General features: G+C 37.9%; 1 protein-coding gene across 1 annotated transcript in view; it reads left to right on the forward strand.

The window, feature by feature from the left end:
* Positions 1–24,902, forward strand: part of LOC110267909 — a 40,025-nt gene extending 15,123 nt beyond the window's left edge. The window contains exons 3-4 of the mRNA XM_021113764.1: positions 24,245–24,338; positions 24,435–24,902. Of these exons, the coding sequence (XP_020969423.1) occupies positions 24,245–24,338; positions 24,435–24,616 (276 nt within the window). The 3' untranslated portion in view covers positions 24,617–24,902. The remainder of the gene's footprint in view (positions 1–24,244; positions 24,339–24,434) is intronic.

Here is a 25,894-nt window from a genome sequence, read left to right on the forward strand (position 1 = left end):
AGTTATATTTAGATTTTTTAATCTGTTAATAAATATAAATATTAATTTAATTTATAAATGAATCACAATTGTTAATATAAAAATAATCAATAACTTTATAAAAACAAAATTATTTTTAATGTTCAGACTAAATTTTGTTTAATTAATTACAATTTTTTAATATGGTTTATTTATTATAATTTATTTAAATTTAAATACACAAATTATAACTTACTTTTTAGTTTTTTTTATTTTTATTATTGAAGGAGAAAAAAATTTAGTAAATTTATTAGTAAAAATATTAACCTAAAGATTAGTACACGAATCCCCACACTTCGTACAACTGTACCAGCAAGTGCACTGGGTCGTCCAAGTAATACCTGAGCGAGTAAGGGTCGATCCCACGAGGATTGTGGTTTGAAGCAAGTTATGGTTATCTTGCAGATCTTAGTCAGGCGAATAGGATATGTTGGTATGTTGTTTAATTGCATAAAAGGAATAAAGAGAGATCTTAACTAGGTTGACCTGTTTACAATGATAAAAAGATTGTTAAGGCTTGGAGATGCTTTATCCTTCTGGATTAACTCTGGTATTACTGTCTTCTTCAATTGTGAATGATTTCTTCTATGGCAAGCTGTATGTGATTGTCGCCGGTGGAGAGGTCGCCAATGCTCTTCCAGATCTGAACCCCAGGGTTAGTGTGGATCCATTCTAATTGAGAGTGAAGCACCTGCAGTCCATTCTCCTTAATGATCCTACTCAAAACACCACAGACAAGGTCAGATCTTTCGGATCAAAGAATGATGCGCCTTTGGGTTCTAGCCTCTACCACAAAGACCCTAATCTCCCCATACCTCGGCTGAACTAGTGTCTCGAAAAGTCCTCAACGAAGTCATGGATTAGCCATCTAAGAAATGTATAATCAAGCTGGTGGTTCGATGCTTTCCAGTTACGTATTCACACGAACCTAAGAAGAACACGGGTGGTTGTCAGGCACGCAGTCTTAGTATGAAGAACGAAGATGATTATCATAGGTCATCCCATTTATCAAGTTGAAGAACAAAGATACATCTTAGAATTGAATCAAACACGGATTGAAGAGAAACAGTAAAACTTTTATTAATCCATAAAACTTAGCAGGGCTCCTCCCCTCAACCTAGGAGGTTTAGAAATTTATACTGATAGAAAATACAATGTGTAAAATAAAATATGGCTGATCTTCCTTAATGAGAGGTGTAAAAGTTCTTTAAATACTAAACTAATGACTAAGGATTACATAAGAAAGGGTAAAACAGTCTATTAGTGCTAAAATCCACTTCCAGATCCCACTTGGTGAGTGTTTGGGCTGAGCTTTGATGCGATCTATGTGCTAGGAGGCCTCTAGGGCGTTGAACGCTGGCTAAAGGGTCCTCTTTACGCGTTTGGACGCTGGTCTCCTCCTTTGGGCGCTGGACGCTTGGACTAGGGCAGGAGTCTGGCGTTGGACGCCAGTTTTGGGCCTTCAATTCCGAAGCAAAGTATAGACTATTATACATTGCTGCAAAGCTCTGAAAGTTAGCTTTCCATAGCCATTGCAAACGCTCCATATGAACTTCTGTAGCTCCAAAAAAGCTCTTTCGAGTGCAAGGAGGTCAGATCCAGACAACATCTGCAGTGCTTTCTCTGTCACTGAATCAGACTTTTGCTCCAACTCCTCAATTTCAGCCAAAAAATACCTGAAATTGCATAAAAACACAAAAACTCAAAGTAGAATAAAAAAATGTGAATTTTACACTAAAACCTATGAAAACTTAATAAAACTTAAACAAAACATGCTAAAAACTATATAAAAATGATGCCAAAAAGCGTATAAAATGTCCGCTCATCACAACACCAAACTTAAACTATTGCTTGTCCCCAAGAAACTAAAAACATAGTAGGATAAAAAGAAAAGTAAGATACAATAAATCTCAGAGTTTTCAATGAAGCTCAGTTTCAATTAGATGACTGGGACTTAGTAGCTTTTTGCCTCTAAATAGTTTTGGCATCTCACTATCCATTGAAACTCAAAAGTGTTGGTCTCTTTAGGAACTTAGAATCCATATGATATTATTGACTCTCCTAGTTTAGTTCTTTTTTATTCTTGAACACAGCTTTTAGAGTCTTGGCCGTGATCCTAAGCACTTTGTTTTTCAGTATTACCACCGGATACATAAATGCCATAGACACTTTAACTAGGTGTACCCTTTTAGATTGTGATTCAGCTTTGCTAGAATCTCCACATAGAGGTGTCCAGAGTTCTTAAGCACACTCTTAGGATTTTTGGATCCTTTTACCCTTGCCTTTTGGTTTAAAGGGTTACTGACTTTTTGCTCTTACCTTTTGGTTTAAAGAGCTATTGGCTTTTTTTATTTACTTTTCTATTTATTTATTTTTTTTTGCCATTTTTTTCGCATGCATATATATTATTTTTTTTCTTTTGCAACATGCTTTTTCTTTTTCTTTCTGCTGCTTTTTCTTGCTTCAAGAATCAATTTATTTAGATTTTTCAGATCATCAATAATACTTTTCCTTTTTTGTTATTCTTTCAAGAGCCAACATTCTAAAATTCCAACTTCAAATATGCACTGTTTATTCATACATTCAGAAAACTAAAGCAATGCCACCACATCAAATTAATTGAACTATTCTTATTATATAACTTGAAATTTATGTATCTCTCAATTCTTTCCAAATAAAATTTCCTTTTTAAGCAAGGTGAGAGATATATGGAACATTTTACAACTTTAAGACATAAATGGAAATGATGATGCAATAAGAACAAGAGAACAGACAATACAACATAACAGAAAACAGAAAAATAACATAAGAAAAGGAGATTAAGAGAACGAATCCACCTTTAATGGTGGCGGCTAGTGCTCCTTCTTGAGGATCCAATGTAGTGCTTGAATTCTTCAATGTCACTCCTTTGTCTTTGTTGTTCTTTCCTTATAGCCCTTTGATCTTCTCTAATTTCATTGAGGATGATGGAATGCTCTTGATGCTCCATCCTCAACTGATTCATGTTGTAGCTCAATTCTCCCATGGAAGTATGTGATTGACCCTAATAACTTTGAGGAGGAAAATACATCCCTTGAGGTATCTTAGGGATCTCATGCTGAGGCGGCTGCACAAGCTCATGTGCATGCTCTCTAGTTTGTTCTATCCTCTTCTTAGTGATGGACTTGTCCTCCTCAATGGAGATATCTCCCTCTATGACAATTCCAGCTGAATTGTATAAATGACAGATGAGGTGTGGGAATGCCAACCTTACTTTAGTGGAAGGATTCTCTGCTATCTTGTACAATTCTTGAGGGATCACCTCATGTATTTTCACCTCACTTCCAATCATGATGCAAGGGATCATGATGGCTCTTTCAATGGTCACTTCTGACTGGTTGCTAGCGGGGATGATAGAGCGTTGAATGAATTCCAACCATCCTCTAGCTATGGGCTTGAGGTCAAGCCTTCTTAGTTGAATGGGCTTGCCTTGGGAATTCCTTTTCTTCTGTGCTCCTTCCACACATATGTCTGAGAGCACTTGATCCAGTCTCTGATCAAAGTTGACTTTCCTAGTGTAAGGATGTGGGTCTCCTTGCATCAAGGGCAAGTTGAACGCCAACCTCACACTTTCCGAGCTAAAATCTAAGATTCTTCCTCGGACCATGGTGCTCCAATTCTTGGGATTTAGGTACACACTAATGTCATAGTTTTTCATGACCCATACATTAGCATAGAACTCTTACACCATTAAGATCCCAACCTCTTGGATAGGATTGGTTAGGACTTCCCAACCTCTTCTCCGGATCTCTCTTCGAATTTCCGGATACTCATTCTTCTTGACCCTGAAAGGGACATCAGGGATCACCTTTTTCTCTGCCATTACTTTATAGAAGTGGTCTTAGTGGGCTTTGGTAATGAATCTCTCCATCTCCCAAGATTTGGAGGTGGCAGCTACTGCCTTTCCTTTCCTCTTTCTAGAGGATTCTCCAATCTTGGGTGCCATAAGTGGTAATGGAAAGCAAAAAGAAAAAAGTAATGCTTTTCCCACACCAAACTTAAAAGCCTTTCTTATCATAGAGCAAAAAAAAAATAAAAGAGAAGAATGGAGTAGAACAAGAAGAAAATAGAAGGAGATGGAGGGGGAAGGCAATTCGGTCAAAGGGGATTTGATGGGTATGAAAGGTGTGTGTATGAAGGGTTAGAATGAGGGATATTTATAGGAGGGAGTAGGGTTGGGTTCGATCATGGATGGGAAAATGGGAGGGAAATTTGATTTTGAAGTGGGTGGGGTTGGTGGGAGTTATGATGATGTTGGGGAAGTGATATAGGTGTGATTTGGTTAGGGTTTATATGGAAGAGTGTATGGGGAAGTATGAAAGAAAGAAGGAAGAAGTGGGGTACGTAAAGATGCTGTGGGACCCACTGGTCCTAAGAGGCTAGGGAATTCAGATTCCCTACCCCTGCACTGGCATTGAACGCCCAGGGTCTGCTCCCTGTCTAGCGTTCAACTCCAACAACATTCCATCCAGAGTGTTCTATTTTCACTGCTGAATGTTTCTGTCTCTGTTCTGACTGCTGCACATGATCATGAACCTAAAAAAATAACTTAAAGAAAAATAAAATAAAGAAAATAGAAATAATTAATTAAGGTTGGGTTGCCTCCCAACAAGCGATTCTTTAACGTCATTAGCTTGACGTTAGCTCCTTACGGAGGTGGGTACGGGTTCAGAATTTCGCCCCTTACAGTGAACTTTCTTCCTATCTTCTCATGAATGAGTTCCACATGCTCTATACTGTATGTGGTATGACTGGTTTCTTGGTGAAGACAACTCTCTTCCTAGTACTTTCTTGTCCCTCCAACGTTTAGGTACTTTTTTCCTAGTACCTTTGTTCTCAAAGCTTATTAATGGCTACCCAACCCCAAACTTAGAATTGATGTTTGGGGCTTAGTACAGCTTTGCACTGAAAGAGATGGTTGGAACACTAGGTGTTGTACAGTTATCTTAGAGGGAGAGTTGGGGTGAGGCATCTTGAACAAGATGTGATCCTTCCCTAGTTGTAGAATTAATTCTCCCTTAGACATCAATGATAGCATTGGCAGTGGCTAAGAAAGGTCTTCCAAGGATGATGGATTCATCTTTATCTTTCTCAGTATCCAAGACTATGAAGTTTGTAGGGATGTAGTGGTCTTCAACCTTTACCAAGACATCCTCTACTTTTTCTGAACCAAAGCATTGAGTTCTTTGGAAAGCAATGGAGGTTCTTCCTCCAAAGGCTTTGTACCAAATATCTTGGTATTCAACTTCATCAGAGCTCCTATGTATCGAGCAACTTGCTCTTCCCTAGTGTCTTCATCCTCATCAGAAGATGAGTGTTCATCAGAACTCATGCATTGCAAGAGTGCACGCAAGAGAACCTCTATGGTCTCTATATGAGCCTTGGTTTCCTTTAGCTCTTGGATAGGGATTTCCTGAATGGTATTGAGCACTCAGAGGGTGTGCCTTTACTGGCGTTCGCCATCTCTGATGGCTCTTTGGGCATTGAGTGCCCATGTTGTATATCCTTACTGGCGTTAAACGCCAGTTCCCTTACCATTTTGGGCGTTGAACGCCCAGCAGGGATGTCCTGGCTGGCGTTCAACGCCAGCTTCCCTACCTATTGGGGCATTAAACACCTAGTGAGGGCTTCCTTACTGGTGTTCAGCCCCAGGCTCTTAGCCATTTTGGGCGTTGAACGCCCAGTGAGGTCTTCCTCACTGGCGTTTAATTCCTTCCCAGTCTCTCCAGTTTCGGCCTCAGCCTCAGTGGTGATAGCCTTGCACTCTTCTCTTGGGTTCACTTCAATGTTACTTGGAAGAGTGTCAGGAGGGGTCTCAGGGACCCTCTTGCTCAATTGACTGATGAGCGGATAATTTATACGCTTTTTGGCATTGTTTTTAGTATGTTTTTAGCATATTTTAATTAGTTTTTATTATGTTTTTATTAGTTTTTATTCAAAAATCACATTTCTAGACTTTACTATGATTTTTTGTATTTTTCTATGATTTCAGGTATTTTCTGGCTGAAATTGAGGGACCTGAGCAAAAATCTGATTCAGAGGCTGAAAAAGGACTGCAGATGCCGTTGGATTCTGACCTCCCTGCACTCAAAGTGGATTTTCTGGAGCTACAGAGTCCCAATTGGTGCGCTCTTAATTGCGTTGGAAAGTAGACATCCTGGGCTTTCCAGCAATATATAATAGTTCATACTTTGCTTGAGATTTGATGGCCCAAAACGGTGTTCCAAGTCAGCATAGAAATTCTGGCATCAAAACGCCAGAACTGGCATCAAAACTGGAGTTAAACGCCCAAACTGGCACAAAAGCTGGTGTTTATCTCCAAGAAAGGTCTCTACACGTGAAAGCTTCTATGCTCAGCCCAAGCACACACCAAGTGGGCCCCGGAAGTGGATTTTTTACACTAACTGTTCTAGCTTACTCATTTTCTGTAACCCTAGATCACTAGTTTATTATAAAAACTACTTTTAGTGATTCATCTTGTACCTCATGACACTCTACATGTTTCATATTGTATCTTCTACGGCATGAGTCTCCAAACCCCATTGTTGGGGATGAGGAGCTCTGCTGTTCTTCATGAATTAATGCAATTATTACTGTTTTCCATTCTATCATGCTTGCTTCTATTCTAAGATATTCATTCGCACTTCAACCTGATGAATGTGATGATCTGTGACACTCATCATCATTCTTACCTATGAACGTGTGCCTGACAACCACCTCCGTTCTACATGCAATCAAGCTTGAATGTGTATCTCTTGGGTTTCTAATCTAAGATTGGAACCTTCGTGGTATAGGCTAGAATTATTGGCGGCCATTCCTGAGATCCGAAAAGTCTAAACCTTGTCTGTGGTATTCCAAGTAGGATCTGGGAAGGGATGACTGTGACGAGCTTCAAACTCACGAGTGCTGGGCGTAGTGACAGACGCAAAAGGATCAATGGATCCTATTCCAACATGAGTGAGAACCGACAGATGATTAGCCGTGCGGTGACAGCGCATTTGAACCATTTTCACTGAGAGGACGGATGGTAGCCATTGGCAACGGTGATCCACCAACATACAGCTTGCCATGGAAGGAGCCTCGCGTGTATGATGAAGAAGACAGTAGGAAAGCAGAAAATTTGAAGACAAAGCATCTCCAAAACCTAAACCTGTTCTCCATTACTGCATAACAAGTATTTATTTCATGTTCTTTTACTTTTTACAATTAAATCTAAGAATTATTGATATCCTGACTAAGAGTTACAAGATAACCATAGCTTGCTTCAAGTTGACAATATCCGTGGGATCGACCCTTACTCACGTAAGGTATTACTTGGACGACCCAGTGCACTTGCTGGTTAGTTGTGCGGAGTTGCAAAAGTGTGATTGTAATTTCGTGCACCAAGTTTTTGGCGCCGTTGCCGGGGATTGTTTGAGTTTGGACAACTGACGGTTTATCTTGTTGCTTATATTAGGAATAATTTATTTTTATTGGTTTAGAGTATTTTATTTGATTTTAGTTTCATATTTTAAGTTTGGTGTCAATTGCATGCTTTTATTTTCTTTTGATTTTTCGAATTTGCATGTTCCTAGTCTCTTCTTGATCTTTAAAAATTCTAAGTTTGGTGTCCTCTTTGTGTTTTCCTTTAAATTTTCAAAAATTTGTGTTTGATTTTCTAAAAATTTTAAGTTTGGTGTTTTTGTGCTTTTATTTACTTAAAAATTTTTCAAAAATTTGTTCTTGGTCTTCATCTTGATCTTCAAAGTGTTCTTGGTGTTCATCTTGACATTCAAAGTTTTCCTATTTGTTCTCTTTGTTTTGATCTAAAATTTCTAAGTTCAGTGTCATTTTGTTGTTTTTCTCTTTCCTCATTAAAATTCAAAAATAAAAAAAAATATCTTTTTCTTATTTTACTCATAAATTTCGAAATTTTGCATTAAATTAGTCAAAGATTTTCAAAATCATATCTTTTTTTTAGTCAAGTTAAAATTCTAATTTCAAAAATTGATCTTTTCAAATCTTTTAAATTTCTTCAATCATATCTTTTCAATCATATTTTTTTAATAAATTAAAATCATATCTTCTCAATCATATCTTTTTAAAATAATTTTCAATCATATCTTTTTGATTGCTAATTCTAAAATCTTTTTAATTAATTAATTAATTTAGTTTTCAATTTGCTTTTATTTTATTTTCTTCTAATTTTCGAAAACCATATCCAGAATTTTTCAAATCTTTTTAATTAATTAGCCATTTTAGCATTCGAATTATTTATTTATCTTTTTACTTTTTCTCTTAATTTTCGAAACTTTTATTTTATTTTTTTCATTTATTTCGTTTTATTTTATTCGGTTAATTTTAATTAAAATAAAATAAAAATAAAAATATATTTTATTTGCAATCCACATCATCTCTCTTTCTCCATCATGGACTTAAGTGAAAATGAACAGTCCAGAAGGACTCTAGGGTCATATGCTAACCCCATTACAGCTGCATATGGGAGTAGCATCTGTATACCTCCCATCAAAGCAAGCAGTTTTGAGCTAAATCCTCAGCTCATTATCATGGTGCAGCAAAATTTCCAGTATTCCGGTCTTTCACAGGAAGAACCTACTGAGTTTCTGGCACAGTTCCTACAAATTGCTGACACAGTACGTGATAAAGAAGTGGATCAGGATGTCTACAGATTATTACTGTTTCCATTTGCTATAAAAGATCAAGCTAAGAGGTGGTTAAATAACCAATCCACAGCAAGCATAAAAACATGGAGACAATTATCAGACAAATTCCTGAATCAATTTTACCCTCCAAAAAGGATGACACAGCTAAGGCTGGATATCCAAGGCTTTAAACAAGAGGATCATGAATCCCTTTATAATGCCTGGGAGAGGTACAGAGGGATGCTAAGGAAATGCCCCTCTAAAATGTTTTCAGAGTGGGTATAGTTAGACATCTTCTACTATGGGCTTACAGAAAGAGCTCAAACGTCTCTAGACTACTCAGCTGGTGGATCTATACACATGAGAAAGACGATTGAAGAAGCTCAAGAACTCATAGATATGGTTGCTAGAAATCAACATCTGTACTCAAGCAGTGAGTCCTCTATAAAAGAAGAGGCTAGGGCAGTAACTACTGATCCTAATCCTCAAGAACAGATTGTTGAACTTAATCAGCAATTACTCCTTATGACAAAACAATTAGCAGAATTTAAAGAGATACTCCAAGACACTAAAAATGCTAATAAGAATATGGAAGCACAATTGAATCAGACAAGACAGCAGCTATCTAAACAGATAACAGAAGAATGCCAAGCTGTCCAATTAAGGAGCGGGAAGACATTGAATAAATCAGCTCAAAGTAGCAGAAAGCCAAGAAAGGAACAACTGACAGAGGAAGACCAAACCACTGCCCAAAATCCCTCTGAGGACAGCAAGAGCCCAGAGAGGAATAATTCTGGCATTCAAACGCCAGAAAAGGGTGAAAGATTGGCGTCAAACGCCCAGTGGATGCCCACTTCTGGCGTTCAAACGCCAGAAAAGGGAGAAAAGTTGGCGTTAAACGCCCATTCCTTGCCCATTTCTGGCGTTCAGACGTCAGAAAATGGTGGGAAGCTGGCGTTAAACGCCCATCCAGCACCCAATCCTGGCGTTCAAACGCCAATGAGGGATCAGACACCTACAAGTGCTGATAGTAACCCCTCTAAGAAGGCTTCTCCAACCACCTCTGTAGGGAATAAACCTGCAGCAACTAAGGTTGAAGAATATAAAGCCAAGATGCCTTATCCTCAGAAACTCTGCCAAGCAGAACAGGATAAACAATTTGCCCGCTTTGCAGACTATCTCAGGACTCTTGAGATAAAGATCCCGTTTGCAGAGGCACTTGAGCAAATACCCTCTTATGCTAAGTTCATGAAAGAGATCTTAAGTCATAAGAAGGATTGGAGAGAAACTGAAAAGGTGTTTCTCACTGAAGAATGTAGTGCAATCATTCTGAAAAGCTTAACAGAGAAGCTTCAAGATCCAGGAAGCTTTATGATACCATGCACATTAGAGGGTGCTTGCACCAAGACAGCTCTATGTGACCTTGGAGCAAGTATCAACCTAATACCTGCATCCACTATCAGAAAGCTTGGCTTGACTAAAGAAGTCAAACCAACCCGAATATGTCTTCAACTTGCTAATGGCTCCATTAAATATCCATCAGGCATAATTGAGGACATGATTGTCAAGGTTGGGCCATTTGCCTTTCTCACTGACTTTGTAGTGCTGGAAATAGAGGAGCACAAGAGTGCAACTCTCATTCTAGGAAGACCTTTCCTAGCAACTAGACCAACTCTTATTGATGTACAAAAAGGGGAAGTGACCCTGAGAGTCAATGAGGATGAGTTCAAGTTAAATGCTGTCAAAGCTATGCAGCATCCAGACACATCAAATGACTGTATGAGCACTGATATTATTGACTCTTTGGTGGAAGAGATCAATATGACTGAAAGTCTCGAATCAGAGCTAGAGGACATCATTAAAGATGTTCAGCCTGATCTGGAGGGATCAGAGGAAATAAAAGAACCTCTGAAAATTCCTCAAGAAGAGGACAAGCCTCCTAAACCCGAGCTCAAACCACTACCACCATCCCTGAAATATGCATTTCTGGGAGAAGGTGACACTTTTCCAGTGATCATAAGCTCTGGTTTAAATCCACAGGAAGAGAAAGCACTAATTCAAGTGCTAAGGACACACAAGACAGCTCTTGGGTGGTCCATAAGTGATCTTAAAGGCATTAGCCCAGAAAGATGCATGCACAAGATCCTCTTGAAGGATGATGCTAAGCCAGTGGTTCAACCACAGAGGCGGCTAAATCCAGCCATGAAGGAGGTGGTGCAGAAAGAGGTCACTAAGTTACTAGAGACTGGGATTATTTATCCTATTTTTGATAGCCCCTGGGTAAGCCCTGTCCAAGTTGTACCCAAAAAGGGAGGAATGACAGTGGTTCACAATGAAAAAAATAAACTGGTTCCTACAAGAACAGTTACAGGGTGGCGTATGTGTATTGACTACAGAAGGCTCAATACAGCCACCAGAAAGGATCATTTTCCTTTACCATTCATAGACCAGATGCTAGAGAGACTAGCAGGTCATGACTATTAGTGCTTTTTGGATGGCTATTCAGGCTACAACCAAATTGCAGTAGATCCTCAGTATCAAGAGAAAACAGCATTCACATGTCCTTCTGGAGTTTTGCCTACAGAAGGATGCGTTTTGGTCTATGCAATGCACCTGCAACCTTTCAGAGGTGCATACTTTCTATTTTCTCTGATATGGTAGAAAAATTTCTGGAAGTCTTCATGGATGACTTTTCAGTATTTGGAGACTCATTCAGCTCCTGTCTTGACCATTTAGCACTTGTTCTGAAAAGATGCCAAGAGACCAACCTAGTTTTAAACTGGAAAAAATGTCACTTTATGGTGACTGAAGGAATTGTCCTTGGGCATAAAATTTCAAACAAGGGAATAGAGGTGGATTAAGCTAAGGTAGAGGTAATTGAAAAATTACCACCACCTGCCAATGTAAAAGCAATCAGAAGCTTTCTGGGGCATGAAAGATTCTATAGGAGGCTTATAAAGGATTTTTCAAAAATAGCAAAACCTCTGAGCAATCTGCTAGCTGCTGACACGCCATTTGTGTTTGACACAGAGTGTCTGCAGGCATTTGAGACCCTGAAAGCTAAGCTGGTCACAGCACCAGTCATCTCTGCACCAAACTGGACATTACCATTCGAACTAATGTGTGATGCCAGTGACCATGCCATTGGTGCAGTGTTGGGACAGAGGCATAACAAGCTTCTGCACGTCATTTACTATGCTAGCCATGTTTTAAATGATGCACAGAAGAATTACACAACCACAGAAAAAGAGTTACTTGTAGTGGTTTATGCCATTGACAAGTTTAGATCCTACTTAGTAGGTTCAAAAGTGATTGTGTATACTGACCATGCTGCTCTTAAATACCTACTCACAAAGCAGGATTCAAAACCCAGGCTCATAAGATGGGTGTTGCTTCTGCAAGAGTTTGACATAGAAATAAGAGACAGAAAAGGGACAGAGAACCAGGTAGTTGATCACCTGTCCCGGATAGAACCAGTAGCAGGGGCGTCCCTCCCTCTTACTGAGATCTCTGAAACCTTTCTGGATGAGCAACTTTTCGCCATTCAGGAAGCACTATGGTTTGCAGACATTGCAAATTATAAAGCTGTGAGGTTCATACCCAAAGAGTACAGCAGGGTGCAGACGAAAAAACTAATTTCAGATGCTAAGTACTACTTATGGGATGAACCATATCTCTTAAGAGATGTGCAGATGGAATGATTTGCAGATGCGTACCCAGAGAAGAGGCACAGAAGATCCTATGGCACTGCCATAGATCACAGTATGGAGGACATTTCGGAGGTGAGCGAACAGCCACTAAGGTCCTCCAATGTGGCTTCTACTGGCCTACTCTCTATAGAGATGCCCGAGAGTTTGTGCGTAACTGTGATAGTTGCCAAAGAGCTGGCAACTTGCCTCATGGTTATGCCATGACTCAACAAGGGATCTTAGAGATTGAGTTGTTTGATGTATGGGGTATTGACTTCATGGGTCCCTTCCCACCATCATACTCAAACACTTACATTCTGGTGGCAGTAGACTATGTATCTAAATGGGTAGAAGCAATTGCCACACCCACTAATGATACTAAGACCGTACTGAAATTCCTCCAGAAACATATTTTCAGCAGATTTGGCATCCCCAGAGTACTAATCAGTGACGGGGGCACTCATTTCTGTAATAAACAGCTTTACTCTGCTATGGTCCGATATGGAATTAGCCACAAAGTAGCAACTCCATATCACCCACAGAAAAATGGGCAGGCTGAAGTCTCTAATAGAGAACTAAAAAGAATCCTGGAACGGACTGTAATTGCCCGAGAAAGGAATGGGCGAAAAGCTTGGATGATGCTCTGTGGGCATACAGAACAGCATTCAAGACTCCTATAGGAACCTCTCCATACCAGCTTGTATATGGCAAGGCCTGTCATCTGCCCGTGGAACTGGAACGTAAGGCCTACTGGGCAACCAGATTCCTAAACCTGGACGCCAAGTTAGCTGGAGAGAAAAGATTGCTCCAGCTAAATGAGCTAGAGGAATTCAGACTCAATGCTTTTGAAAATGCTAAAATTTATAAGGAGAAAGCAAAAAAGTGGCATGATAAGAAACTGTCATCTAGAGTCTTTGAACCAGGATAGAAGGTTCTGCTATTTAACTCTAGGCTCATACTATTCCCTGGGAAATTGAAATCCCGGTGGAGGGGACCATATGTGATCACGAGTGTATCACCGTATAGATATGTTGAGCTTCAGGATATTGATTCTGATAAAAAGTTCATTGTTAATGGACAGAGAATCAAACATTATCTTGAAAGCAATTTTGAGCAAGAATGCTCAAAACTGAGGCTTGAATAAAGCTCAGTCAAGGTCCAACTAAAGACAATAAAGAAGCGCTTGCTGGGAGGCAACCCAGCCATTAGCAGGTTATTTGTTTTACTTAACACTTAGAGAAGTTTAATATAAATTCTCTTCAAGATTAATCATCAAAATTGAAGGAATTCACAGAGTTACAACAAGATTCAGTGCAAAAAGCAGAGAAAAGGAGCTCACTAGCAAGAAAACGCCAGTAAAGAGCATTTTGGGCGTTTAACGCCAGTAAAGGTACCATTTTGGGCATTAAACGCCAGAATGGGTACCACTCTGGGCATTTAACGCAAGAATAGCAGCATCCTGGGCGTTCAGAAAAATGCCCAGTACCAAAGGATTTCTGGCGTTTAACGCCAGCCAGGGTACTTGGCTGGGCGTTAAACGCCCACAATGGCCAACTTATGGGCGTTAAACGCCAGAATGGATACCATTCTGGGCGTTTAACGCCAGAAAGACAGGGGGAGAGGATTTTGTTTTCCACTTCAAAATTTTTCAAATTTTCATGTTTTGACTCATAATTTTCTGCATAAACATATTTCAAACTTTCATCATTCACCCTCAATTTTCAAAAAATTCAACACTTTTCTAAATCTCTTTTCAAATTTCTTTCAAATCCTTCCCAAATCTTCTTCAAAAACTCAAGTATCTTTTCAATTCCTTTCCAAATCTTTTCCAACTCATCATATCATCTCTTAATTCTTATATGCATAAACAAATTTTTAGATTTAACCTCTTTATATCTTTTTCAATTAAAAATCTCATCTTTTTCATATCATGATTTTATTTTCTTCCACCAATCATATCTCTATGTCATATCTCTTTCAAAATTTTCGAAATCCCTCCCCTCCTCTTATAAATACACATTCGGCCATCCCCTCCTCTCCTCCATTCAAATTTGCCTCTCCTCCTCTCTCTCCCCTTTCCTTTCTTTTGCTTAAGGGCAAGCAAACCTCTAAGTTTGGTGTATTTTTCCGTGATCACTGAGCTAAGACTCATCAAGATCATGGCTCTTAAGTGAAAACAAACCAATTCAAGAGGCAAGAAAGAGAATACTCCAAAGAGTCTTTGGAATCAAGAGAGGTTCTTCACCAAAGAACATGCAGACCATTACCATAAAATAATGGATCTAAGATCAGTGATCCTGGAAGTTAAATTCAATCTGAAAGAAGACGAATATCTGGAGTTCCAAGAGCAAATTCGAAACAGAGGATGGGAAATTCTAGCTAATCCTGAAACAAGGGTTGTAAGAAACATGGTTCAGGAATTCTATTCAAATCTGTGGCTGACAGATAAGCAGAGAATAACTGGAACCGCCTTTCATACCTACAAAACCATAGTCAGAGGAAGGATTATTTACTTTCATCTGGACAAAATAAGAGAGGTCTTCAAATTGCCTCAACTACAAGATGATCCAGAATCCTTTAATAGGAGAATGGTGAGAGAAGATAAGGGGTTGGACTAAGTTCTAGAGGACATATGCCTCCCTGGAACTAAGTGGATAACCAATTCAAAAGGTGTCCCAAACCAACTCAAGAGAGGAGATCTTAAACCAGTTGCAAGAGGCTGGTTGGACTTCATTGGGCATTCCATACTGCCCACTAGCAACCGCTCTGAGGTCACTGTCAAAAGAGCAGTGATGATTCATTGCATTACGCTGGGAAAAAAAGTAGAGATTCAACATCTGATTTCTTGTGAGATTTACACAATTGCAAACAAGAACTCCACTGAAGCCAAACTAGCATACCCAAGCTTAATTTCTCTGCTATGTAAAGATGCTGGGGTGAGGATGGGAGTAGATGAATTCATTCCAATCGAACACCCAATCACTAAGAAGTCAATGGAAGGACAACAAGTGCAAGACAACTCCATCAAAAGGAGGGCGCAGGAGTTCCTCCCAGAAATCCCTGAAATTGACTACTGGACCCGCTTAGAAGCATCTGTCACCAAGGTGCAAGAAGCTGTGGATCAACTTAAGGAAGAACAGCAGAATCAAAACTGCATGCTCTGAAAACTGCTAAAGGAACATGAGAAGCAGGGGCGTGAGCTACAGGAGCTGAAGCGCCAGAAGCTCTCCCTGGAAGGACCAAACACCCCACAGAATGAAGGAGCATCCACTGCTCAAAATCAAGGTTGTTGAGTCCTAACTCTGTGATAACCTCTATTATTAGGAATCTATTTTAAGAGTCATTTATTTTTCTGTTTTTAATTTTCTGTCTTCTATTATTATTATTTTGCTCTTATATTTATTTTTGAAGTCTTATTTTCATTCCATGATTAATAAAATTTAAAGTTTATGTCTTAAAGCTATGAATGTCCTATGAATCCATCACCTTTCTTAAATAAAAAATGTTTTTAATTGCAAAAGAAAAAGAAGTACATGAATTTCAAATTTTAAAACAGATTAATTATTTTGATGTGGTGGTAATACTTTTTGTTTTTCTGAATGAATGCTTGAATAGTGCATATTTTTGAATTTGTTGTTTATGAATGTTAAAATTGTTTGCTCTTGAAAGAATGATGGAAAAGGAGAAATGTTATTGGTGATCTGAAAAATCATAAAAATGATTCTTGAAGCAAGAAAAAGCAGTGAAAAGCTTGCAGAAAAAAAATGTGGCGAAAAAAAAGAGAGAAAAGAAAAAGAAAGTAGAAAAAGCCAATAGCCCTTTAAACCAAAAGGCAAGGGTACAATAAAAAGGATCCAAGGCTTTGAGCATCAGTGGATAGGAGGGCCTAAAGGAATAAAATCCTGGCCTAAGCGGCTAAACCAAGCTGTCCCTAACCATGTGCTTGTGGCGTGAAGGTGTCAAGTAAAAACTTGAGACTGAGCGGTTAAAGTCGTGCTCCAAAGGAAAAAGAGAGTGCTTAAGAGCTCTGGACACCTCTAATTGGGGACTTTAGCAAAGCTGAGTCACAATCTGAAAAAGTTCACCCAGTTATGTGTCTGTGGGATTTATGTATCCAGTGGTAATACTAGTAAACAAAATGCTTAGGGTCACGGCCAAGACTCATAAAGTAACTGTGTTCAAGAATCAACATACTGTACTAGGAGAATCAATAACACTATCTGAATTCTGGGTTTCTATAGATGCCAATCATTCTGAACTTCAAAGAAAAAAAGTGAGATGCCAAAACTATTCAGAGCCAAAAAGCTAATAGCCCCGCTCATATAATTAAGACTGATCTTCATAGTAATTTTTGGAATTCATTGTATATTCTCTTATTTTATCCCATTTGATTTTCAGTTGCTTGGGGACAAGCAACAATTTAAGTTTGGTGTTGTGATGAGTGGATAATTTATACGCTTTTTGGCATTATTTTTAGTATGTTTTTAGCATATTTTAATTAGTTTTTATTATGTTTTTATTATTTTTTATTCAAAAATCACATTTCTCGACTTTACTATGAGTTTGTGTATTTTTCTGTGATTTCAGGTATTTTCTGGCTGAAATTGAGGGACCTGAGCAAAAATCTGATTCAGAGGCTGAAAAAGGACTGCAGATGCCGTTGGATTCTGACCTCCCTGCACTTGAAGTGGATTTTCTGGAGCTACATAAGCCCAATTGGCGTGCTCTCAATTGCGTTGGAAAGTAGACATCCTAGGCTTTCCAGAAATATATAATAGTCCAAACTTTGCTCGAGATTTGATGGCCCAAACCGGCGTTCCAAGTCAGCATAGAAGTTATGGCGTCAAAACGCCAAAACTGGCATGAAAACTGGAGTTAAACGCCCAAACTGGCACAAAAGCTGGCGTTTAACTCCAAGAAAGGTCTCTACACATGAAAGCTTCTATGCTCAGCCCAAGCACACACCAAGTGGGCCCGGAAGTGGATTTTTACACTAACTGTTCTAGCTTACTCATTTTCTGTAACCCTAGGTCACTATTTATTATAAAAACTACTTTTAGTGATTCATCTTGTACCTCATGACACTCTACACGTTTCATATTGTATCTTCTACGGTATGAGTCTCTAAACCCCATTGTTGGGGGTGAGGAGCTCTGCTGTTCTTCATGAATTAATGCAATTATTACTATTTTCCATTCTATCATGCTTGCTTCTATTCTAAGATATTCATTTGCACTTCAACCTGATGAATGTGATGATCTGTGACACTCATCATCATTCTCACCTATGAACGCGTGCCTGACAACCACCTCCGTTCTACATGCAATCAAGCTTGAATGTGTATCTCTTGGGTTTCTAATCTAAGATTGGAACCTTCGTGGTATAGGCTAGAATTATTGGCGGCCATTCCTGAGATCTGGAAAGTCTAAACCTTGTCTGTGGTATTCCAAGTAGGATCTGGGAAGGGATGACTGTGACGAGCTTCAAACTCACGAGTGCTGGGCGTAGTGACAGACGCAAAAGGATCAATGGATCCTATTCCAACATGAGTGAGAATCGACAGATGATTAGCCGTGCGGTGACAGTGCATTTGGACCATTTTCACTGAGAGGACGGATGGTAGCCATTGACAACGGTGATCCACCAACATACAGCTTGCCATGGAAGGAGCCTCGCGTGTATGATGAAGAAGACAGTAGGAAAGCAGAAAATTAGAAGACAAAGCATCTCCAAAACCTCAACCTGTTCTCCATTACTGCATAACAATATTTATTTCATGTTCTTTTACTTTTTACAATTAAATCTGAGAATTATTGATATCCTGACTAAGAGTTACAAGATAACCATAGCTTGCTTCAAGCCGACAATTTCCGTGGGATCGACCCTTACTCACGTAAGGTATTACTTGGATGATCCAGTGCACTTGCTGGTTAGTTGTACGGAGTTGCAAAAGTGTGATTGTAATTTCGTGCACCATTGACCAATCTGTACCTCCAAATTTCTGATGGAGGACATTGTCTTAGTTATGAAACTATGAGTGGTCTTAGAGAGGCTGGAGACTAGAATGGCTAAGTCAGAAAGGCTCTGCTTAGGAGTGTCCATGTTCCCTTGAGAAAATGGGAATGGTGGCCTGTTATTAAACCTATTCTGGTTCCTTCCACCTTGATTATTATTGAAGCTTTGCTGAGGCTTCTGTTAATCCTTCCATGAAAGGTTAGGATGATTCCTCCATGGTGGGTTGATCAGGATCATAGGCTTTTTTGTGTGATATTTGTCGGTCTATAATTTACCAATAAAATTCCGTCGTGAGTATAGTCTAAACCAACAAGCTATCCCGCACCAAAATTAAAGAGTGTGTCATCACAATTAAAAATCAATAACCGAGAGTAGAATCCCGGGTCGTTCTCTCTAGGAGTTGCCCTAAGATGCACGTCATTGTTTAGGAGTTCTCTTGGTGTTTTTGGAGTTGAATGCAAGAAAAGTAAATGAACATGAAACTAAAGTGATGAACAATTAACAAATGGAATAAGGAAACTAAGAAATTAAACTAACAAGAGAGAATGATAATCAATCAATGTAAAATCCTTGGCTAGGGGTAGAAATTGGAATTCCTATCATCATTGACTCCATCAATTGTAACAAGAATTGGCCATTGCTCCACTTAGTTAACTTCTAACTATGAAGGAAAGTCAAGTGGATACAATCAACATGAGTCCACAAGTCCTAGTCAAATCCTAAGGAAAGACTAGCTTTAGTGGCATTCAAGTCAACTAGCAACTTCCAATTATCAATTGCAAAAGACTTTGACAATTCAAGTGTCGCCAATTACCCAACCCCCAAGCCAAGAGTGAAAATCTACTCCAAAACTACAATGGACATTTCCTCAAACACTTGGTGAGCAAGAATGAAAGACAATGTCAAATTGAGAAGAAAATTCAAATCAAAGTTATCTACTACAAACAACTAACAACAACAAAGTAATTATCAACAATGAACATGAAATTCCTCAATGCATTAATAGAAATCAATGTAAACAAGATCCAAATCTAAGATCCAAAATAACTAGAATAACAAGAACATTAAATGAGAGTAGGAGAATGAGATCTACAAATTAAAGCAATGTAAAATTGAATTAACACAGATCTAACCAAAGGATCCAAGTAAAATTGAAATTGAGAAGGCTAAGATCTAGAGAGAGATGAGAGTTTCTCTCTCTACAAAAACTAGAAACAAAAACTAGCTAAAATTGTGTGTAATGTGTGAGTGAATAAGTTCCCCCCTTCCTCCCTCAATTCCTGGGTCTTTTTCATGCAGAATCAAGTTGAATTTGGGCCTGGAGCCTCCCAGAAATTGCTAGCCATGAGTTCATTAATGAGGTCACGTGCTGGGCGTCACGCGTGCACGTCGGCCACGCTTGCGCGTAATCTGAGTTCTACAAGCCACGCGTACGCGTCGGTGAGATTTTGGCAAGCCACGCGAGTGCGCCAGTTCTTGCGCACCAGTGCCAGCTACATGCATCTACGCGTGAGTGTCATCCACGCGTGCGCGTCACAGCCAATTCTCCAAAGCTCCATTTTTCATGTTCCTTCCACTTGTGCATGCTTCCTTTCCATCTTCTAGGCCATCCTTGCCCTATAGATCCTGAATACACTTAACAAACACATCATGGCATTGAATGGTAATAGAAAAGGATTAAAATTTGGCATTTTTAGGGTTAAAAAAGCATGTTTTGAACCATGAAGCAAAATTAAGAAGGAAACACAAAACCATGCAATTTATATGAATAAGTTCAGAAAATATTGATAAAATCCCCCAAATCTACACAAGATAAACCACCAGATTGGGGTTTATTAGGCTTCTACTTCAGAAGAAGCTTCCTGAGTGCTGCCAGCTGTGGCTTGCATTTCAGTCAAATGCTGAGAGATCATATTGACCTGCTGGGTCAAGATCTTGTTCTGAGCCAATATGGCATTCAGAGTGTCAACTTCAAGAACTCCTTTCTTTTGAGGTACCCCATTACCTACAGAGTTTCTTTCAGAAGTGTACATGAATTGGTTGTTTGCAACCATCTCAATGAGTTTTCTTGCTTCTGCAGGCGTTTTCTTCAAGTGAAGTGATCCACCTGCAGAGCTGTCCAATGATCTTTTGGACATCTCAGACAGACCATCATAGAAAATTCCTAGGATAGACCATTCTGAGAGCATGTCAGGAAGACACCTCCTGATTAGTTTCTTGTATCTTTTCCAAACTTCATAGAGGGATTTACCTTCTTTTTGTCTGAAGGATTGAACTTCTACTCTGATTTTGCTCATCCTTTGAGGAGGGAAGAATTTGGCCAAGAATGCATTCATCCCTAGCTTCATAGAGGGATTCACCTTCTTTTTGTCTGAAGGTTTGAACTTCCACTCTGATTTTGTTCATCCTTTGAGGAGGAAAGAATTTGGCCAAGAAAGCATTGACTAGCTTTTTCCAAGAGTCTAGGCTCTCTTTTGGTTGAGAATCCAACCATATCTTAGCTCTATCTCTTACAACAAAGGGAAACAGCATAAGTCTATAGACCTCAGGATCCACTCCATTGGTCTTAACAGTATCACAGATTTGCAAGAATTCAGCTAGGAACTAATGTGGATCTTCCAGTGGAAGTCCATGGAACTTGCAATTCTATTGCAGAAGAGAGACTAACTAAGGCTAAAGCTCAAAGTTGTTAGCTCCAATGGCAGGTACAGAGATGCTTCTGCCATAGAAATCAGAGGTAGGCATGGTGAAGTCACCAAGAACCTTTCTTGCCTCTCCTTCATGTTTGGCCATGTCTTCAGCTTCTTGTACGAAATTTTCTAAGAGGTTTCTTCTGGAGTGTTGTGCTTTAACTTGTTGTAAGCTCCTCCTTAAAGTCCTCTCAGGTTCAAGATTAAGATTAAAGAGATGTTCTTTATCCCTGTTCCTGGTCATAAACAAGAAAAGAAGAAACCAAGAAAAGAGGAGAATGGGAGCTCTATGTTCAAGAATAGAGGACTCCCTATGAGATGTGAAGAAAGAAGAGAAAGAAGAATAAAGATAGAAGAAGGAGAAGAAGAATTCGAATAAAGAGAGAAGAATTAGAAGTAGAAAAGATAAACAAGAATTAAAATATTTTTGTTTTTATTTTATTTATTTATGTAATTCAAAAATAAAGGTTAATGAATTCAAAATATTTGAAAATTAAATGATGAATTTTCGAAAATAGGAGAGATAGAGGAGAATTTTCGAAAATAGGAGAGAGAAGAATTAGTTAGGAAGTTTTGAAAAAGAAGAGAGAGTAAACAAGTAACCAATTAAGAAAGATTTGAAAACAGGATAAGATAGAAGATTAGAAAAGATTTGATTTTAAAAATATTTGAAAAAAGTCAACAAGATAAGAATTGAAAAAATTTGAAAAAGATTTAATTTTAAAATTTAAAAGAAGATAAGATAGAAAAGATAAGATAAGTTATATAAGAAAGATAAGATAAGAAAGTTAAGAGAAGATAAGTTTTAAATTAAAAAGATTTGAAATTTAAATTTTAAATTTGAAAATTAAATTTTGAACTCGAACATTTCCCGACAACGGCGCCAAAAACTTGGTGCACAAATCCCCACACTTCGTACAACTATACAAGCAAGTGCACTGGGTCGTCCAAGTAATACCTGAGCGAGTCAGGGTCGATCCCACGAGGCTTGTGGTTTGAAGCAAGCTATGATTATCTTGCAAATCTTAGTCAAGTGAGTATGAGATGTTGGTATGTTGTTTAATTGCATAAAAGGAATAAAGAGAGATCTTAACTAGGTTGACCTGTTTACAATGATAAAAAGATGGTTAAGGCTTGGAGATGCTTTATCCTTCTGGATTAACTCTGGTATTACTGTCTTCTTCAATTGTGAATGATTTCTTCTATGGCAGGCTATATGTGATTGTCGCCAGTTGAAAGGTCACCAATGCTCCTCCAGATTTGAATCCCAGGGTTAGTGTGGATCCATTCTGATTGAGGGTGAAGCTCCTGCAGTCCATTCTCCTTAATGATCCTACTCAAAAATGCCACAGACAAGGTCGGATCTTCCAGATCAGAGAATGTTGTGCCTTTGGGTTCTAGCCTCTACCACAGAGACCCTAATCTCCCATACCTTAGCTGAACTAGTGTCTCGAGAAGTCCCCAACGAAGTCGTGAATTAGCCGTCTAAGAGATGTATAATCAAGTTGGTGGTCCGATACTTTCCAGTTACGTATTCACACGAACCTAAGAAGAACACGGGTGGTTGTCAGGCATGTGGTCTTAGTATGAAGAACGAAGATGATTATCACGGGTCATCCCATTCATCAAGTTGAAGAATGAAGATACATCTTAGAATTGAATCAAACATGGATTGAAGAGAAACAGTAATACTTTTATTAATCCATAAAACTCAGCAGGGCTCCTCCCCTCAACCTAGGAGGTTTAAAAACTCATACTGATAGAAAATACAATGTGTAAAACGAAATATGGCTGATCTCCCTTAATGAGAGGTGTAAAAGTTCTTTAAATACTAAACAAATGACTAAGGATTACATAAGAAAGGGTAAAACAGTCTTTTTTGGGCTGAGTTTTGATGAGATCCATGTGCTTGGAGGCCTCTAGGGCGTCGAACGCTGGCTAGGGGGGTCTTCTTTGGGCGTTTGGTTGCTGGTCTCCTCCTTTGGGCGTTAGACGCCTGGACTGGGCAGGAGGCTGGCGTTGGACGCCAGTTTTGGGCCTTCAATTCCAAAGTAAAGTATAGACTATTATACATTGCTGAAAAGCTCTAGAAGTCAGCTTTCTATATCCATTGAAAACGCTCTATTTGAACTTCTGTAATTCCAGAAAAGCTCTTTTGAGTGCAAGGAGGTAAGATCTAGACAGCATCTGCAGTGTTTTCTCTGTTTCTGAATTAGACTTTTGCTCCAGCTCCTCAATTTCAGCCAGAAAATACCTGAAATTGCATAAAAACACAAAATCTCAAAGTAGAATCCAAAAATATAAATTTTACACTAAAACCTATGAAAACTTAATAAAACTTAAACAAATCATGCTAAAAACTATATAAAAATGATGCCAAAAAGTGTATAAAATATCCGCTCATCAAAAATATATTTGTTTTTTTTAAATTTGAACCATATAATTTGAACTCATGATTTGGTTCAATACAGTTCAATAAAACCAAACCAAATTAACAAATAAATCATGTGGGACACTTATTTCAATCACAAGGGCGACTTCAGCGAAAGTTACTTTTCATGACTTCATTTAAGTGGCCGCCTTAAAACTTTATTTCAAACAAGAGTATTTAGAATGTTAGAGCAATATACCTTTTAAATGTGTAGTATTTTTATTTGTTTAAGTTAACTTGAAATCCTATATTGACCGTGCTGTCTCATTTTTTTCCGTTGATTTTGTATTTTTTTTCCATTGGCTCGATTTTTCTTTATTTTCAATTTTTTCCCGTTGATTTTGTATTTTTTTTCCATTGGCTCGATTGTTCTTTATTTTCAATTTTGTACTTTATTTTCTCACCGTCGAAGTTAGACCTGACATTGGGAGTTTCCATAGCATAGGTGAAGGACAAATCCACCTTCTCTTTTATTCTTTCTCTTTTCTAACTTATCCTATTCGATTTGAATTCTAAAAAAAAAAAGGAGGAATTTTCGATATTTTTTTTATTTCGAATCCTCTTCACTGCTTCCTTTTCAGTTGCAATATTCTTTAGTTGCTACAAAGCCTATAATGTTGTTGATGTTGAATGAAAAGTGCATCTGATTAATTATGTTGATCACTTTCTAGTTTTCAACTATTACACTACTTCGAAATGCACTTTTCTTACATTGTGCAGGCAAGCTATGAGAACAGTCTTATTGTTGAACTTGATATTGCATCTCGGAAGAAATTCATTCATATAGAAAGAAAACTTGCACGACTCTGGGAATGTAAGCCAAACAAGACATCTATAATGTTAACTTTAACCATGTTTTTTGTATAAGTTGTAATAAATTAGAATTGTTTGGCTATCATGTAACTTTTAGGTCTATTTCGGGACAAGATTCAAGAGATAACGAAAGAAATAAGAGAGATAGTTCAAGATTCAATGCAGGAAGAAGACGTTGTGCCCAGTAATAGTTATGATGAGATTGTTTTGACTAGACACAACGCTTCCATGCTAACTTATGACCTTAATAAAACACCAGAAGATAATGAGGTCTTTTGATTCATGATAGTTTGATATTTTGACTTGGTTTTTAAAGAACAATTGTTTGGGCTGTAATTTAATATTGTTGGATACTTTTGAGTTCTGACAGACCTCCATTGATGGTATCTATTCGGGTCAAATGGCACTGGTCCCTCCTAATATGCCATTAACCAAGTCCAATTAGAGTTTAAGACTGTGTTTCATGTTTTGCCTATATATTTTGGTACATAAGGTGGTTGTTGGAGACCTAACATTCTCTCATTAGGCTATGCATGGAGTTTTTCTTTATGGCTACACTTGAAATATTGAAATTGATTTGGCCCTACTTGTGTTGGAATCCTTTTGTCTTGGACTAAATTTTGAACAGCTATATGATAAATTAGAATGAATGATTTCTTTCAATGCTAAATTGTTTATGACGAGGAGGGGATATAATTCCTAATGTGTATCTATTGAGTATAATTGATTATTAGTGGTTTTAATTATTATAGTATCTTGGATCCTTTATATTAAGAGGGGATGGGAATATAAAACTTTAGGATGTTTTATATGATAGAAGCCCCAGCAGTTTCTTAATCTTGTTTTCCACTTTAGCTTTAAAGATTGGTTCTGACCATTAAGACCCTCATGAAGAGTACCACCTTCAACGAAGTCATAAACAAGCAATGGAACTTGTGACTTTAAGTTTCCATTGAACCTCTATGTTTGGCAATTTTTTGCTGCAACAATAGACCACCATTTTATTGAAAAAGTTGTTCTTTAAGTTTGTTGAGCTTCCTTTTTCTCAATCCACAATAGGCTTAAAGCTCGCCACAAACAGCACTAAGATGCTAAGAATAAACAGGAAAATAAATCATTTTATATCCTATTGATTCATCATGCATGAGATATATACTATTAACGATTTAATTAAGTGCACATGTTAAAGCTATTAATTAAAGAAAATTTTATAAAAAATATATTGAGTTTAATTTACAAATATTTGTTGTGTATTTATTAAAATAAATAAATAAATAAATAATAAAATTTTTTATCGGTAATAATTTTAATATATGTTCTAAAAATACATGTTAGCTAAATTCTATTCTTAATCATGTATTACAAATATTTATTTGTGTTAGATCTAATACACATAATTAAAAATTTGTTTGGATGATCTTTAAAAAAAATTAGTGATATTTTTTTAAAAGATCTTTTAAAAGTGAAACAAATTTGATATTTAGATATCTTAGGTAAAAGTACTTTTTATTTACCAATTTTATTTAGATACAATGATATAAAAATATTTAGAAGTTT

This window comes from Arachis ipaensis, chromosome B10 (genome assembly GCF_000816755.2).
Source record: "Arachis ipaensis cultivar K30076 chromosome B10, Araip1.1, whole genome shotgun sequence".
NCBI classification, from domain to species: domain Eukaryota; kingdom Viridiplantae; phylum Streptophyta; class Magnoliopsida; order Fabales; family Fabaceae; genus Arachis; species Arachis ipaensis.